This window comes from Zonotrichia albicollis, chromosome 2 (genome assembly GCF_047830755.1).
Source record: "Zonotrichia albicollis isolate bZonAlb1 chromosome 2, bZonAlb1.hap1, whole genome shotgun sequence".
Lineage (NCBI taxonomy): Eukaryota > Metazoa > Chordata > Aves > Passeriformes > Passerellidae > Zonotrichia > Zonotrichia albicollis.
Genome location: NC_133820.1, coordinates 109663122 through 109682294, shown reverse-complemented (window position 1 = coordinate 109682294; position 19173 = coordinate 109663122). Strand labels below are relative to the sequence as shown.

The following is a 19173-nucleotide window of genomic DNA, read 5'->3' as shown; positions in this document are numbered from 1 at the left end:
TTCCTTCCCTTTCTCTTCAGCCTGTCCTACTGCCTTTCCCTCTGATTCAGTCTAAGATGCCACAAGTTCCTACTGTCCTGGGGCTAGACAGCAGCAACTTAAATGCTTTTTCTAAAGTACACTCTGTGCCAGCATACAGACTGCCCATCCAGAAGAGCCTTAAACATCCTTTTAAGTAAGAACAGAAGATACAGTAACTGCATTAGCCCCTCTAAAAAGCCAAAAACCAGGGCTTTCCCAGCAGAGGGAGAAACACCAGCACTTGAAATTTTAACTGTAGAAGTATCACACCCTTACTTTATATTACAGAGATTAAACTTAAGATGTGTAAAATGTCTTTTCATGGTGAGCAAAAAACCCAAAAAACTCTTGGTATATCATGATGGCAAATGCTTTAGGGCCATGTCTTTTATCTCTGCAGATCTGTCGTGAGCTTTATAAAAACAACACATACCATCCCCTCCTTTCTTTCAGGGTCACTCTCTGAATACAAAAAACACGTGAATGGAACTCTGTTTCAAATGAAGCCAAAACCTGTCTGGATTTACATCTGCCTTGTTCACAAAAGGAATGGTTACATCAGATGCACTGCAGGAACATTTAATTAAATATTTAATTAAGTAAATCTTTAGAACAATACTGCTGATCCCTATTAGAAACAATATAGTTATTTTCATCCAAAAAATCCCATTGGAGTAAGAAGTAGAACCAACTCAACAGGCCCACATAAAGTCTTATTGCTCATCTATTTACAAGCTTTCACTTGTTAAATACTCTAACACTGCTTCTCACAACACTTGGAATTCTCAAGTAAGGTTCCAAATAAATACTGGTCACATCACACAGCATCCACGACCCATTTACTCTGGCTTAGCCATAACTTAGACAAAAAATGAGTATAATACTGTAAAAAGTTACATTACTTTCCACATTAATAAAGAACCGAATAAGCTTTTCATGTAGAAATTTTCCCTTGAGGCATCTTGGTCTCAGAAGGACAATAGAGATTTGAAAGAAAAATCTGCTCCACCAAAAAAAAATATTAAAAAACCCCAAACCAAGCCAACAAAAAAATCCCAAAACAAAACAAAACCAACAAAAACACAAATGAAAAAAATCCCACCAAACCAAAACCAAACTCCCCCAAAAACTCCTCTTCTGGAAATCCCCTTCTGGATTACATATACTAGTGCATCTAAAAATTTTTACTTCTTCCACTGAATTGAGGTAGCTATGCAGCTGTAAATCACACTCTGATACACAGCATGGTTTATAAAAAGTATTTTTATTGTCATAAAAAACTATTTTCAGATTAAAACAGACATTAGAGTTTTGGCACATTAGAGAGCTCGTAATTTGGGCAGGAAATCTCAGCTGCCTTAACATGTTGGAAGCCCAAGGCATAAAGTGGTTACAGTCGCACAATCATCCAAGTAACCTCTCCCTCCTTACCTCCCAGGGCAGCTCAAGTTTCAGGTGAAATTAATTGTTAGTTCCAAGTTAAATCCCGTTCTCAATCTCCAACTGATGACTCCAGCCATAACAGCATTATAACAAACAGCAGCACAATTTGAAACACTTACACATCCATCTACCATTTCTCCACTGGCAAAGGGCAGATATTTTCCTGCAACTTCTTGGAGCATGAGCTACTCTCTTCCTATGCCTGTACTACCTCAGGCCAAATATTTCCAACATTTTGTGTAGACTCTTAATGGAAGTAGAAGCAATCTGCATGGGCAGGTACAATGCTGTCTCTGAGAGCTCCTACCACCCTGTGGGGAGGAGCCTGGCCCTAACAATGCAATCCATGACCTCCATCCCTAGGGGGGTGATGGGACTGCAGTAAAGGCAAGTGCAAGAAGCTGGATCCTCTGCTGAGGCTGGTTCTATGTCCTGCTTCATCTTCTGACATTTCATTCTGTGAGAAACAGAGCTGTTTCCCTTGATTTGGATACACTAGGAATAAGTACAAACCCTCATTTTGAGCAGATATATGGCAGCCCAAAAACACAATCACCTGGAGTTAGAACATTAATAATGACCAGACAACTCTCATTTCTGGGATTCTTGGAACAGAGCTGATTTTGCTTGGGGAACTAGGTTTTTAGGCTTATTTTACAGAAACTGAATGTGCCAATATATGCACCCAATTTAACATCATTAGACTTGAACGCTGGGTTCAGTCACTTCACAGCAAAATAAAAGCTATTTTCCAAGCAAAATTGAAAACAGAAGCCCTTCACAGCAATAACAACACAAATCTTCAATAGATCATTTTTCTTCCAGCCCAGCTCACACCACCCCTTCATATCTCAATCTTTAGCCACCCTAATTATCACCAAGTGTAAGTTTTACAAGAGAGTAAATCTGGCAAAAGTAGATTAATAATTGCCCACAAGTTGAAACATGCTTTGATACACAAAAATCAAATCAGAAACTATCTAAATTTCCCAAACCGAGATCAGTTACAATTGATGACAAAATACAGGAAAAAATTCTCTAGTTAATATTCATAGTTACTTCTGCTGCCAAAGCTTGTTTGTTAAAAAGCTGCAGAAATTATCAGCATCCCTCCAAAATGAGCAAGTAGTTTAATAACTGAGCTCATCCATGCATTCTTCCTGCATAAACCAAGGCATCTATAGACAATCTCACAACAGACCACACAGATACTATGACTACATTCACATGCAAATTGTACCTACATCACTATTACTAAACTTGGAGCAGTGAATACACCTCTGGGTTCTCAGCTGTCTGCATTATATGTGCTGCATTTAGTCACCTTCAGATGGGAAACAAAGCTGGCTTTTAACACTCCTAGGGTGGTGCAGAGCTCTGCACAAGGATGTCTAAACAACCTCATAGAAAAGGTATCTTCATGTAGAAAAAAAAAATCACTGAGACATACTGACTACCACATATGAGCTCCAAGTGACTAATGGATGTCTAATATTTTATAGCTTTACTCAAAGTTCAGTGAAGCCACAGAAATGTGCGATGGGTTTTATCTGCCAGTGCTCTGCTATGTATTATTATGTTATTATAAATCAACAGTAACCTGCAGACATTGATCCTAACTCTTCTGGGATCCTTCCCCACAAATACAGCGGGGAGATCCTACCTGAGCAGCCCTCTTGTGTGAGAGGGTCCATTAGCCTCACCAGATTAAGGATTTCTCTAATGGAGATGACTGGCCCATCTGGTCCCCACTAAGAAGATCGAGACAGAAACTCATCCTGAGCCCACGCTGCTCTAGCACTCACCTTCTCAGCATATATATGCTTGAGAAGCTGGAAGCAGTGACTGCCTGGCAGTGACAAAAAAAAATATCCTAAATTAATCATTTAACTCCCTCCCCCTTCCCCAAACTGTGCAAGACAAGTGTATTTAAATGATTAGGCTGTTTTCCCCCCACTTTTGCTCAGTACTTCATACTCCTCTCCTTTACAAACAGAAGTCCCATAACTCTTTCTTTAGATTTATTATGAAGAACAAACCATTTTGGTCTCACGTTTATCAAAATACTCATTTCCTCTTGCACTGTTCTGTAAAAATCCCCTTCCACCCTCGTGTAAGCTCCGTACATGTTGGCAAACAGCTCACAGCTTCACTGGGAAACTTTTTCCACCAAATGTTCTTTCCACACCACTAAAAGCTTGAGGCCTAAAAACTCTCAGGCCTCGACACTTTGAGTCCCACTAAGAGTGACTCTGCCGCTCCATTTGTCTCCATCCCATACTGGCATGAAGAGACCACCCAACAAAACCGGCTGCAGACCTCTTAGAAAGTAGCAATACAAACCAGCCCAGTGCCTGGCCCAGCTGGGAGAGGAGTGGTTTTGCTCAGCAAGACAAAGCACACTGAAGCCGTGTCTGCCTGAGAAATGGGAGGCAAATTTGAAAGCAAAAACAAAATACTCTTTTCAAAGTCACTCCCTTCTTCCACACCTGAGACTCCACTTCAACAATCCTATAATGAAAATGTAATCGGATGCATTTGAGACAACAATGCATAGCTTTTTTATCCCCCTCATCCAACAAGTTACAAAAGACAGAGAAAAGCCAAGAGAAAGGCACCCTGAGCACTGGCTTATGCCAACATCGGAAGGAAGGGGTGAGGAGCTGCCGAGTGTCCCTCGTCCTGTCCAGGCTGGCAGAGCCGTCCGTACCTACCCGGGCTCCGTGCTGCGGCGCCTCCTCCCTGCGGCTCCGGGCAGAGCTCCCGGCGGCGCAGTGGGACCGGCCCGAGGGCCAGGCCACGGGCCCGAGCCGGCACCGGGGGTGCTCCTGGCACCCTCCCGGCCTCTGTCCCCGGCAGACACGGGCGATGCCGGCCGAGCAGAGCATGGGGCTCCTCAGCCCTTGCCACCGGCTGTCCTGAGCTAATCTGCGGCCGCCAGCTTAGGGATATAATTAGACTGACAAAGGAGCCTTGTGAGCGCGCCCCGCTAAGAGCCGGAGCGCTTCAGATTAGCCAGACCCGCGACTCCGCCGCCGAACGCGGCTGCGGAGCTCGGCGGGGAAAAGCTGAGCAAAGCCCCAAAAATGAAATCAGAGGACTGTTCCTGACGGAGAAGGAAGGAAGGGGATTTTTAGTTTTCGTCTGAAGTGGCGTTTGAGATGGCGCTTGTAAAATGCGCTGGCATTATGCTGCTGAAACTGTTCGTTTGATCAGTTCTATCCTTTTCCAATATTCTAAGCAAATGCACGGGCAGGTAAATAGATGGGTCTGGGGCACTGCATTGTAAAGAAGTTAATGTCACCCATGAGATGACAAAGCTAAAAGAAAATCTCTTAAGAGCTGATGGATCATCAGTGGTAGTGGAGAGTTACAGATGTTTTTCCTATACATAAAAAACAACCAGTCTTCTCAGGGAGCAGCACTTTCCCTAAAAGAGAGGCATCCTGTTACATCCCTAGAAATAAACCACCTCAGTATGCAGGCACTGGAAATCATCACCTACAGGTACATCCATCCCCCAGGGAGAATGATGTTATGAATTCTGGGGAGTTCTTTCAAAGGACAATTTACTTAAAAAGTCTTCTGAAAAAATAAGCTTTAGTCCATAGTCACACAATTAAGCCCCTTCTGCTAGCCAGATTTGCACATGTAAGCTTGCTTGATGGGTGTTGACCATCATTATACCTGAGGATATAAAGGATACAGTAACAGGCTGCACAGAGTTTCTTTGGGGGAAGATGAAGATTAATTGTACTGTACCATTAAGGATTGGCACAGCAGAAAAAAAGATAAAATTTCTTCTAGACACTGGCCTATGTGCCACTGGACCATCACACTAAACAGCAGTTATACATTTTTTCGGTTCTGTTCTATAACAGAGTGGACTGATTGCACCACAGCATTCTTACCAACTGACTGACCCCCATCCTGCATGTGTAAAATGACCAGCTTCTCACAGGTCAAAGTAGGATGTGTTTACATTGTAAATGAAAAGCTGGAAGTTCTGGGGATTTACAGAAATACTCAAACTTCTGGAAGGAGGTGGGCTAAAGGGCAAAAAGTGGTCTCATGTTATGCAAGCATACATATTTGGATTTTAATAAGAAATACAGTTAAGACAGCATATGACAACTAGAAATTACAAAGCAGTCCAACAGCTCAACTGTGTGAACCTACTGGAAAGTTAGATGGCATCTGGCTAAATCCGTCTCAGCCAAATTGATATAGTCTATTAAAAAACAACTGCACTTCATATAAAGGTGAGAGTACAGATTACTCACAGATGTTAAACCTAAGGTAATTAGGTTTTTTTTTGAAATAGCCTTTAATAAAGGTAAGCTAAACCTAGCATGATGCCTTGTTTATTAACATTAACACACATTCCTGTGTGTGTGCATGTGCATACTCAGTCCACAGAAAGGCAGACTGTGACTTAATGGCTGGCTTTTCTAACAATGTTTCAGAAAGAGTCTAACAACCATGGAGTTGTTGCTGTGCTAATGAGGATGCAGACTTGACAAATATTATTCTTGGTGACTTATTTGAAAGGATAGAGAAATAAAATTCAGGTGGGAAAAAAGAACTTTTTTCCTGGATTTCCAGAAGCAAGTCATCCTCTTTCTACATAACAGAAGAATAAATTGCATAGGGTAGATACTATTGAATCGGTTGTCTAAAAAAACAATGAGAATTACATTGAGTGGTAAGAGACAAGGAAAACCAACTATTTCTTTAATTTTAAAGAAAAAGAAAACCTGAACCTCAAAATACAGTTGACTAATAGGATTTTTAATTTGCTTTTAAAAGCCTCTTTTCAGTCTTAATCTGCAATCAGATACTGCTGAGCTGTCCTGCTAGACTGCAGCCAAAATAGCAAACAAGCTCATCTTACCTTCACTTGAAAAACTGCTGGGCACAGCAGTACATTTGCTGGAAAACAGCTATAAACAGTCACATAATTGCTATGAAAGCTTTCCCAGAAGACTAGTTTTACATTTTAAAAATATCCCTGAAAGAACTAGGATTATCACAGTGCTTATGTGACATACAGGATCCAAAGATGAGTGAAGGTGGGTGATCAGACAAATGCCACACACAAGAGTTCAGCCTACAAAAGAGAAATTTTTTAGTCAGAGGCCAAGATCCCTCTCATTCAAAGCCTTATCTCAAGTGTAAACCTGCCTCTCTAAGAGAGTACAACTAAGTAAACAACCTGGAATCATTACTCCAGTACTGTTGGGTTACAGCATACAAGGAAAAGAGCCTACACCCAACATCACACCCTGGGTATTAATAATACAGACATGCTTATAAAGTTATGACACTGGATGCACAATCCCAATAGTACCAAGTCTATGCAGTAGCAAACAACTGCTCATTAGTAACTGTTCTTGAGAGCAAACTGTATGTCCCTAGTTCAAAGGAAATCGCTGCCCACCACAATCTGAGCTCCTAGGCTTTGCCTCTTTGCTGAAAATTAAAACAGCAGCTAAAAAATTTGCATTAAAAACCAGAATAGGTCAAGGTTTAACCCCCCATCTTCTCCTTTCCCATCCCCAGAATGAGAAAGCACAGATTCAGGGTGAAAAGTTTTCAAGTTTTCACCAGGAACACATGTATCAGTTTCACTTGAGAAGTCTCCCAAATCAATTTTCATTCCTTTTAATAGCCAAAGTTGTAGGAAGTAACTTGCTCATCAGCAAGAGCAGCACCACAGGAAGAGCAGCATCTGCAATCAAGCCAGTTAATGAAGGTGCCCATCCCTGCCTCTCCTCCACCTGACTGGCTGCCAAGGCAGATTTCATTTCCCCCCACGCCTCCCCCATTTGTCCACCATGCAAAGGCATATGGCTTTTCACAAAAAATATACCAAAAAAAGAGGTTAAAAACATGAATGCTCAATATGACTGTCCCTTTGAGATCTTCTGGGAAACTCGCTTGGGACACTTTTGCCTAGACTGACCTTCCTGTATTATTAAAATATATATTACCACATTTAATTTAGGAACTTGCAAAACCACCACAGTATGCTTATCCAACACAGACTGTTGTGTCCTAAGGCAAAAATTTCTAAATAATATACATATTTTTGAAATCCCTTAAGTCGTTTAAATGAAAGTTACAGCCACAAGAGAGCGCTACCAGCAAAGGATTCAGTCACAGAGAGAAATCAGACTTCAAGCTATTCAGTGTAATAAAAAAATAAAGACTGTGGTTAGACTATCTTATTTGCACAGCTAAAAAGTGACCTCAGACATTTAATTGCTATAGCTGTGATCTTCAGAAGTCAGAAAATATTCTGAATGTCTCTATTTTTGAAGGTGGAATTTGAAATAGAGCATTGACTCTCTTTGTTTCAAAGGGAGATTAGTCAGCAGTTTCTGGATTTTTCACACCTTTAAAATGATCCACTCCAATACCTGAAATTAAACAGCTTTTCTAGTATTACCAGTTTTTTTCCTGAATGTTTGCAGCTGACTAAAACTCAGCGCAATGAGTTAAAACAACAAAACTGAGGCCTTGTTGTTGTTTATGATCTCTGTGTACTGAGTATCTGAATACCCTGTACTCCCTTCTTACTTATCTTTTCAAGAAAAGTGCCAACAAATTATAACAACAAAGTCAATTTATTTTCCTAGAAGCAGCAAATGGAACTGCAGCACTTTTGTCCATGCAAAACAGGAGGAGTTCCTGTTTTTGTAATTTCAGCTTCTAGTATCTTATCATAAAAGGAAATGACTTCCAAAAAGTATCCCCAAAAAAGAAGTGACCTAGAACTTAAAAACAATAAAATAAAAATATAAACACATGCTAAGCTTACAGACTTCTAGGGGGAAGGGGAGGCTCTAAAAGAGAAAGCAGTAATGAAAGCAACCTATTAGTATTCAGGTATTCTTACAATGGCAAATTGAACCAGTATTTTGACAGAAAATTACTGACAGAATTCTATTATATGGGTATCTGTAGAAACCCCTATAATTTCAACCAAGCAGCATATCCTACTTCAAATGCCCATTCTCACATGCCAAAATTCACACAAATGTCTACACAATCACCTTGTGCCTTGCCAGGAACCATGGCAAGACCTACAGGGCCTGTGGCACAGGTCTTGGTTTTCTCCTCCCATGTATCAGGTAACCAGCTGGTCTGACCTCCCAGCTGACAGTCATCCTGCACTTGAAAAATGGAGCAAACAGCAACACCACTACAGCCAACAGAGCCTCTTTTAATGCTGGAAGGAGTATGACTTTGTGACAGCACAGCAGCTCCTTTCCTATCCCATGCTCTCAATTGCATTTTACATAGAAAGAAACTAAAGAGACCTGCAAAATGCTCTGCTTCTGTCTGTGAAAATAAATAAATGCAAATCAGTTATCAACCCTAGTGCCCTTAAAGACTTCAGTCATTAACTTGAAGAAATCAGGATTTCATCATCACAGTTTGCTCAGGTTTTCCTTGTTCCTCAGCCCAACTGTACAGGCTTGAGCAAGATGGAACAGCAATTTAATTTATAAATAAGATATGCACTGTCAACAAAGAGGTATTAATTTGTATGAGGCATAACATCATAAATCTTCCTGCCTTCTGAATTCACAATAGACTACCACGATAAAGCTCTCATATTCTGGAACTGTTTTTCCCTGCTCTGCCTTGGGTAACTAGAGATACACATGTGGATGTCTGAGATAAAAGTATTGCTCTTGGGATTTATGGTATATTATATAAGGTACATAAATATTTTTCCCTCATCCTTATTTTTTGCACATTCTACTACCTTTTGATGGCTAGACAGCATTAAACTCCTGATGTCACCTTCTTACCTCAGTTTTTACCATAATTTATCAGAATCCCTCAGAAGGATAACAGAACATTTATAATGAGTATTTATCATTGGAAAACATCTAAAGAGCTTCACACATTGAATAAATTGGTTCTGGCAGGATTTATTTTCAAGTATCTTAGAAATTATCATGCCATGTAAAGTGCTAAAGAAATCAACCTTTAAGGTAAATATAAAATAAGCATTATTCACCAGTAACACTGAAGAAAAACAGAGCCTTTGGCAAGGCCAACGCTAACAGCAGCAGCAGGAGTCCAATCTTACCATGGCTGAGGTGAAGGAGCAGGAAGCAGAGCAGCCTTCAGACACATTCCCTCCTGCCAGGATGGGCAGAGTGAATGCCAGAGCAGCCCAGGGCTGCCTGTGCCAGCCTGAAACGCTGCCTTCAGCAAGAAGGAACTTGCCACGTTCTTGGGGCACACAGCCACAGGAACCCTGGTGCTGCTTGTGGCCAGAAACAACAGGTGTGTTTTGCCTCCCAGCCACTCACCACAATACGCTAACCCTTCAACAGCCATCCCAAATGACTTGAGGTTCCTCAGAAACCACATTCCAAACGCTGGTCTTTCTACACAGGTGTGGTGTTTTCCCACACTGATTTCAGCTGTAATTTACCTCACCACGTCCAAGGTGACCCAAAAACAGGAATGGGGAAAGGGATTCCTCTTCCCAGGGCATTTCAGGAGACAGCCCAGCCCTACTTTGTCTCCATCTTGGTTAAAACACTTTAGCCACATGATGCAAATTAGAGAGCCTCCACAAAGAACTGTGCCACAAGCTGGCAGGGTTCAGGTTTTACCTGAGAAAGCGATTTTGCTCTGACATGACCTATGCCAGACCAGTTACCATCCCCCAGAGTGCTTTCTTCCCCATCACATGCCAGCCCTGGTTCAGCTGCATACCTGCTGCCAAGGCTGCTCCATGAGCCAGATTAAAGAACTGACTCTGTTTTTTATAACAACCCATCAGAAATTTCCCCAAACTTTGGCTTTTGTCATTCTGTCCTTCCTCCGCACTCAGTGTGAAGCTGGCCTAAAAGCACAAGGGCTGTACAACTCAGCAGTGTGGCAGCTGTGACTCTGTGCCAGACTTTGCTTTGCCAGGTGATCCAGTATTATGCAGATTCAGTAGAATCAACCATAAAATATCCCGAGTTTCTTGCACAGGAGATAAGATGTAAATTTCTTCAGTTATTCAGTAACTAAATCTGCAACACATTTGCATTCCTGCCCTTCTTTGAAGTGGTCACATTTCTGAAGTTAAGGGTTGGATTCAGAAATTATTTTAAAACTTCTTTATAATCTTCTCAAATTGAAAGGTGTTACATGTAGTTACTTGAGCAAGTAGAGCATAAAATCTCTACACTCAATATGGGAGATACTTGATGCTGAAACATGTAAGAAGTGCCAAGTACCAACTTGTCAATCATTTAATCCTCAGGATGGGAAATATGTAACCTAAAATAAAATTTCCAGGAGAAAACTGCAACACCCTGAAATAGGAGTATTATTCCTTCTCTCTTGAAATAGAACATGTACATCTCCACATCCTTGACTAGTGTTAAAAAACCCAACACTCTAAGGTGCTTAAGAGCAGCCCCAAACAATTAATTATTTCAAAACATATGGAACATACACAGAAGCATGCCTTCAACATGCAAAGATCATCTCTGACATAAAAAGATTATTCATTTGGTCTTTAACAGATGGGTTTATAATTCTGTTTCAGTCAGGAGTCTGAAGATATCTACAGTATTATTGAACACAAAATTATCTGTGTGGGCATACAAAAGTATTATGTGAAATGAGTAAGTCTTCAGATTCCCAAAGTTTAGAAGGCTCACTTGTTCTCCTCTCTCTCATGCAAGGGGCTACATATTAGAGTTTCCAGCACCTACAATGAAATTCACAAGTGGAAGGCAGTTTTCAGAATAACTCCAAAGTACCACCTTGTAAAAAGCTATGATTAGATCCCATAAGCACTTCTTTACTTTTTTTATTTTCAGTCATGTGAGTGCTCTTACTAAGTTGGATGAGACTACTCATGCTCAAAATTAACTATTCTGACAAGTGCATGCATGATTGAAGGGAAAAAACCCACTACTAAAATGCAGTCATGACTCACCAGTTGTTACTGTTTGATGGATATCCCATTCCACAAAAAAGCTCTGTTGCCCAATTTTGGTAATTACTTAAAACTGAATAGCAGTGCCACAAGTAACCATTTGAATAAGCATATTCAAATTACAGAATATTCCTTTTACCTACAAGGAAATGTCTGCACCCTTCCTAGTAGCCCAAACATTGTCCTAAGAGAGTTGCCTTGGCAAAATATTGTGACATCTGTTGTCATTTTGGCTTTCTGTTATTTAAGCTTTACAGGGCAGATTTTTTAGATTTTCCAAGAGATAAATTATGGAAGTTGTCACAAAACAAAAACATGTCAGTCATGACATAAGTATTTGAGAGAAGCCTGACAGCTGTATAAGACAAACATCCAAAATCACAGGACAACAACTTGCTCTTTGAAACCAGGGACAATACACCATCAACTGGAGAATTAAAGCTTACAATCACCTCAAGCATCCATCACTGTGTCATTAATAGCATGAATCAAATCATGTTAGTGCAACCAAGAGGCAAGTGAGGTGGACAGAAAATTAGGAAATAAAAGTGCTTTTTAGATGTACAACCCCACCAAAAAGGCAGTTGGCATGGGAAACATCCTGGGCAGTATTGCTAGGGTTACAGCAAAGGGAATGTGGATTCACACTGTTAATGTGTTGGGTTAAGTGACTGTGATGCAACCAGGAAAAATGGCCCTCATCAGGGCTTTTCTAAGGTATAATTTGCTGAAAATATAAGATGGAAGTGTGTGTTCCTTCTTTTGTCATGTCCATTCCCCTTCAATCAGTAGTGCAGGATTACAGAGTTGAAGGCTGAGGAGCACAGTGGAGGCCCAGCCAGCCTTACATTTGCCCATGTGGAAGCTGAAAAGCAAACCTGAGCAGGAGGGGACCTCCATATGGGCTGGTCTACTCTGTGTGCCCCAACTGAGCGTGTGTGTACAGGGTGGTTTATTTGGAAGATGCTCCATTAAACATTCCTTCAGAGAAAGATCCTGCTGGGATTACTGGCACTCCTTAAAGCACAGGACATCCATCCCAAGGTCCTCCTGAGCTGGGCCTGGAGGTGCTGTGCAGTTTGCCTGATGCACGATGTTTGTGCCCATCTGGTTCCTGCCACCCCACTGTGAGCCATGGCACCTCCCTGGCAGCAGCAAAGGAGACAAAGAGGTGCCCTAGCCTGGTCATGCCGTGTCACAAATCCTGAAACACGTGGCTTACTCCCCTCTCAAACACCAGGCCTGGCTGGGAGCAGTGCATGTGTCCATACCTGACACACATTTACACCTGCCCATCCTGCTGAGAGAAAAAGAGGGGGCCCACAGCAATGTACTAACTCACCTCTCAAGTGAATTTGCAAAGTGGGAGTTAAAAAGTGCCCAGCCCTTCCACCAATCGTAGTCCCACAGAAATGTTTGTGCCTTGCACTTTAAAGCTGTGTGTGTCTGTTACAAATATCCACTCCCAAATATCTGCAGGGGCACATCCTGGTACCCAGCTGTCAGTTCCAATAAACATGGGTGGCAAGGGGCTATCACACCTGTCCACTTGTACATGTATGCAGACACAGCCCTGGAAAGCCCTATTACAGTTTCCAAACTTTACATTTCCAAAGTTTGGTTGAAAATACAGGAATTTTAAAAAAAATATCTGGTTTTGGTCAGTGAAGGACAAGGTTAATCTTTAAAAAGGAGGAATTATGGCTTCTGGGCAACAAGAGAGAAACCACTGCTATTTGTTTTGCCCCAGTTCCCAGTTCCAGAAGAAATGAAATCTAATTGAAAGACAAATTAGATTCCACTTGTAATCAACAGTGGTTCTCCACAAGTGCATTTGGTTTATTGAGCAATGCTTAACCATAACCATAGACAAAATAGTATACTAAATGTTTAAAAGTAATTTAGTATACATCTAATTTTGCAGATGGTTTCCTATACCATTTTGGTACCTATGAAAATAGAAGTATCAAGGCCAAACACAGGTAAGAGACAGAATTCACAGTCCCCCATCTCTATCTCAGAATTGTACAGAAAAGAAAATCCCTTTCCCCAGAAAGGGCACTGGTGGTGTTCAGCAGGTTTCTGCTCAGACTGCGACAAACTTCGGTGATCTCCCAACTGAATGTTGTAAATGACTGTCAAGACTTTTATTCACAGATTTCTGCTCAGGTCTCAGGTGTTTGAAACAGCACTGTACAATCTTGGAGCCCTCAAGACATTAATTAAAAATTCCTTCTGTGCTTTAATTAAGAGTTGACTGTCTTCATGAAGTGCCATGCAAATTCAGATAACTTTAGCTTTCCACGTCTAGGTGTTTATAGCACAAGTATCTTGAAAGTCACTCCCCTTGTTAGGATTTTGCACAGTAATGTCAGCATCCATACTACACTTCCAATGACAAGTGTGTTTGCTCCCACGCTTTCCCTCTCCTTTAACAAGGAACTTCCTCAGCATTGCAAAAAAAAACTTGCACTTCAACAACATGAAGGCACAACACCAAAATGCTACAGAAAAGGAAAAACCCAACGAGTCCTCATATGTACACAATGGGGCCAAAGTACAGAACTTTAGAACTACAGAGCTGGCCAAGTTAAACGAATTCCAGCTTCTCATTGCTAGCAGGCCCTGTGGAAAAGAGGCTGCTCCTTCTCTCGCCCACCCACTTCGACTGCTGCTAACAGAGGATTGAAGCAGCCAAGAGGACAACCCATGTAACTTCTTAGGGTGACTCCCAGAAGTGGAAATCTCACCCTGCCTTTAATAAATAACACACAAAAGCCTCACCTCTATCTGCCAATTTTTTAACAGTTCAATGTGTCTCATGAATGCATAGTGAAAAATTTGTAATATATGCTTATGTCCAGTAACTTGTCCACAGCTGCAGCAAAAAAAATGAAGATGGTACGTAATGAAAGGAATTTAAGGTAGAAATATACGCAAAATAATAAAAGTACACAGAATATGGCAATCACCTCAACATCAACATTCAGTATCAACACTCAGACCCATTTCATTTCTATGCAGATATGCACACCATTTCTAAACAAAATAAATTCTCCTGTAATTCCTGTAAGAATTGTCCTAAACATAGTCTGCTTGCCATTTTCCTAGGAAAGGAAATTACTCAGTACTACACTGAAGAACTAGCACCAAATTAAGATGCATTGTTTCTACAAATCCACTTAAGAAAATAACATGAGGCCTCCTGAGTCCTATTTTAATCAGGACTGAAAGTACACTGCACTTGTTCTACCATCAATATGTGTAAGCCACATAATTGTCATGTTTGTTGTTAAGCCAGTTGCACAGTCCTGATTTGGTTTAGACCACAACTATGCAATGCTTCCAGAAAATACAGCAAAGTATATATGCTGATAGCCAACACACTTATGGTGAGTATTTGGCACTGCAGATAGTTTTATTAGAAACCAGCGTTATGTTCCCTGTGTGAGCCAAGAATCATATTCTTTAAAAACGGCAGGTAAATATAATTTTTGGAAGCCAGCTACCACTGCAGAAAATCTAAGACCCTTAAGAAATCTTTGTTACAGACACAAAGTAATTGTTGTGAATGAAACACATTACTCTCTCTAAAACATTTTCCCTTGGTCTTTTCTGTAGGTACATTAGACTTCTATACAGACAACAGCATGTCCTACTGTTTCCTCCATATAGTTAGATCAACACAGAATCAGGCTGTGGCTCTACTGCTTTGAGAAGCAATTTCCCAGGGACACACTTCTCAGCAGTGGCAAATAATGTCAGTATAATTATAGTATATATCGATTACACTGACATATATTATAATTATACTGACATTATAGCAAGGAAAGTTCTCTACTTTCCAGAAGTATTTTGTTAAGTAGTAATTTTTTCATAACATAATAGATTTTTAGAAGTCTGCTCTTCACTTCTAGATCAGTACACAAATAGGTAAGACAAACAAGGAAAAATGTTTTCCACATAAAATCTAGATCTTGGTTATGCACATTAGTGCTCAGAGATAGCAAAAGCATGATTAAAACAAAGATTCTCTTAAGCTTCAGGATTGAGTTGAACTTCAAACCTTCTGTCTGTTCTGGGCTGCAGATTATCACACTGACACCACAGAGAATAAAATGTTAAACCAATGCTATAGAGAGCCACCACAGTGTTAGACAAAGGACACAGGGCAAGCAGACAAAAGATGGTAAAATGACTTGCAGATCAATACCTCATCTTCTGTTTTGTACAATGAAAGGAAATTGTAGGACTGTTCCCAGTCTCCCCAGGGAACACTAAGTGTGGATCTAAAAATGTACAGTAAGTGTGATCTAAAAATGCTACAACAGCCTTTTGAAGATTGCTGCAATTGATTAAAATGCAGGCTACCTCTGAAAAGTGGTGTGGTCCTACCCAGCTGAAAACCTACTTACTCAAGTAATTTTGTAGTCAGATCAGTTGCCTGATCCAATTCAATCCAGACCTGCAGGAGTGCTCACACAAAGACTAAACAACTGGTTTGCTTAAACACACGACTGTTTAAAGTACTCAAAAATTCAGCTTAACATTTAGGGCAAACAAAACAAAACTAATACTGTCGTTCAAACCATAACTTCTGAAAGAAAGCATTTAACAAGACTTTTACAAAAACCTGCATCATTTCAACTGCCAACAGGAAAAGTTATTTCAGCACAGTGACAGTAGTGCATGAGAACAAGCTGGCCAAGAACAAAATGAGACTGAAAGTTAAAAGGTTTCTGACGGTCAAAAAGACTGATGTCCTAGGGCAACTTTCCAAGAGAAAGAGCAAAGTTAAAAAACCAAGACAAAAGCCCCAGCTAGTTTCATTCAGTAAGTTTTATGAAATTTTATCTAATATTATGCAGGCTTGTCAATGACCCAAAGGGCTATTGCCTCGTTTGGAAGCTATGGAAGTTCTTAATGAATTTCAGACAATAATGTTTTCTCTAACAAAGCCACTGTTTCAGCCTCTTGGCTAGACCAGTTAGCTTGTTTTTGGCCACTGCACACATGCCAAGGAAGGAAAAAGGGGAGGAATGATAAAGGACTGATGAAAATCCATAATTTTTGCACTGAAGTGCTCAAGGGCATGTACACCAATGGGGCTCTGCTGCCAGCAGAGAATGGCCACAAACCGCCAGCAGCAAATCAGCACTTGATTAGTTGTAGCAAAGTTCTCCAAAACCACATGCATGAAGTGAATCATAGGATCATCAATGCTGAAAGAGACCTTTAAAAGATCCAGTCCAACTGTCCATGCAGCACTACCCATGTTAATCCCTAAACCACTACAACATAACACCCAGCACCAGATCCAGGTGCCTCCAACACCAGGGAGTGACTGCACCACCTCCCTGGGCAGCCCATTCCAATGCCTATCCACCCTATTGGAGAAAAGTTGTTTTTTTTTACTATCTAATTTGATTTTCCCATCTTAAGGCCATTTCCTCATGTCCTCTCACTGCAGTCACAGTAGAAGAAACTGGCCCCCACGTCACTGGAACCTCCTTTCAGATGGTAGTAGAGAGCCATGTGGTATGAGTAACAAGACACAGCTGTGCCTCTCATGAGGCACCAAACCTGCTGCCATTTCCAAAGATAGACCAGAATTCAGACTCTAAGCAAATTACTGTCATAAAATTGAAAAGCACCAAGAGAGGGAATCTTTCTACTCGGCCTGAAGCTTTTCTTGGTAATTAAGACTTGCTGTCTTGGCAGATTCTTCAGTGTCTATAAAACTTCTCAACCCTGAAGTTCTCCCTTTCTTTGACAGGAACAACTGATGTAACCTCTGCCAACATGTGCTTTTACTGGAATAGACAGTGTAAGTTGGAACTGCTGAACATCAACATGATTTATGGTAGTTGTGAATGTATTTTATTTTGCATTTATTAGCCCCAATGCTACAAAAATTTGGTGAGAGCTTCTGGAAGTAGCTATTGTTGTCGATATAAACTATCAGCTGTGAAAGAGCTCCTGGTTCCTATAATTCCTTCTATCAAAATACCTTCTAAAATCAAAGGTGAAAAGCACACTTTTGTACCTCTCCTACCTATCAGCGCTATTTCAGAAAAGACTGTTCTTTTTGAGACAGCCTCAGTCAGTTATGGACTGGATCCTCATACCTGTTAAGCTCATGCTCGAGGTCTTGGCATTTTCTGTGTGGCATCAAAATTCCTTTTGGATTCCAACAAATTCTCACATGAAAGACTGGCTGGTATAATTTGATAAAAGTAATTAACTAGAAAGTTCTGATACACCAGAGTAGGAAATTACTAACAAAGATCGTGCTGTTCAGATTTCCTGGTTGGAATTTTTTTCAGCAATTACAAGATTTAGCTACTTTAACATTGGTTTACTTCTCTCAAAAATATTTTATGAAAATTATTTTTAATTCAAGCTAGCAAAAGTTGTGTGAACTTAAAGTCACAAGTCAAAATGTCAAAAAGTTTTCATACCAAAAATGTGTTCTGTTTTGATAAACCACTTCACTTTTCCCCTTCACGAATAACCAACTGAAAGTACCCTTTATGCAAACCACTTATGAAATGCTTGAGACCTCAAATACTTTCAGAGTAGGTAAGTGCTTTTCCAAAAGTTTCCCATGTAACCCGCTCCTCACAGCACAACTGGCCCATGTGGCAGATGCACTAGGGAGTATTGAACAGCATGAGGGTGTGACTTTGCACAGCAAAGGCAGGGAAGCAGGGCTGACAGCCCTGAAGTGCTTTGGGCACTGTCCTGACTCATCACATCACAGCACTCACAGAATGTACTGCTTTGGGTTTCGCCCCGATCAATAGGCTGCCTCTCTCCACACTGGATCCATAAAGAGTCTGTGTTTAAGGAGGAGTTGAACACCACAAAATATGCACATTAATAACACTGAATGAAAGTCATTAACTAGCCAAATCTTGGCAAATTTAGTTGCTCAGTGGCTTATAGGCTGAAACACATTTGGTGTTCCAGCCAAGGACACAAGCTTACCTTTTCACTACAAGCTTCAGTGTCTTGTGTGAGCCTTTCACCAGACAGATTGCTTCTTGTCGGAAGCCAGACAGGCCCACGTCATTGATGCCAACAATTTCATCCCCAGCCAGTAACTTGTCCACAGCTGCAGCTTTGCTTCCATCTTCTACCTGGGGGGGACAAAAAAAAAGTACGTAAGAAATAGCAGAATTATATAGGTTGCATAAGGCCACCTTTAAAATAAACTAGTGAGCTTTCAATACTGGCTTCAACAAAAATTAATACACTAATTAAGTGCTTAACATAATTAGGAAGGCACATTAAAAATCACTATAAAGAAATAGTAATTATACAGAGACAATTAGAATACAAAATAAATAAAAGAGAGGAAATCTGAGAAAGCTAGAAAGCTTGAGGGAAATTTGGGAATATAAGGAAGAACTTCTTTGCTGTGCATGCACTGGAACAGGTTGCCCGGAGAGGTTGTGGAGTCTCCCTTCCCTAGAGATTTCAAGAACTGTCTGAATGTAAATCTGTGCTCTGGGATGACCCTGCTTGAGCAGGGAGGACGGACCAGATCATCCACTGTGGGCCCTTGCAACTTGTTCCATTCCATGATTCTGTGAAAAGCATCTGTCATCTTGACCTCTGCTCAATACAGAATGTGTAATCATACTTGTAAATAGAGCTTTGGGCAGGCATCTAAAAATCTGCTTCTCTAGAGAAGGCAGCCAATAATATAAACCATTTTGTCAATAACATTAGCACAC

General features: G+C 40.7%; 1 protein-coding gene across 7 annotated transcripts in view; it reads right to left on the bottom strand.

Moving 5' to 3' along the window:
• The window catches only part of SHROOM2 (shroom family member 2), a 117227-nt gene that overhangs the window by 51495 nt on the left and 46559 nt on the right, over positions 1-19173 (bottom strand). For 6 of the 7 annotated variants that reach the window (XM_074535995.1, XM_074535997.1, XM_074535996.1 and 3 more), the window contains exon 2: positions 18422-18573. In XM_074535995.1, coding sequence (XP_074392096.1) covers positions 18422-18573 — 152 coding nt within the window. Of the gene's footprint in view, positions 1-4178; positions 4349-18421; positions 18574-19173 lie in introns of those variants that run through there. The other variant, XM_074535999.1, reaches the window with a different exon arrangement.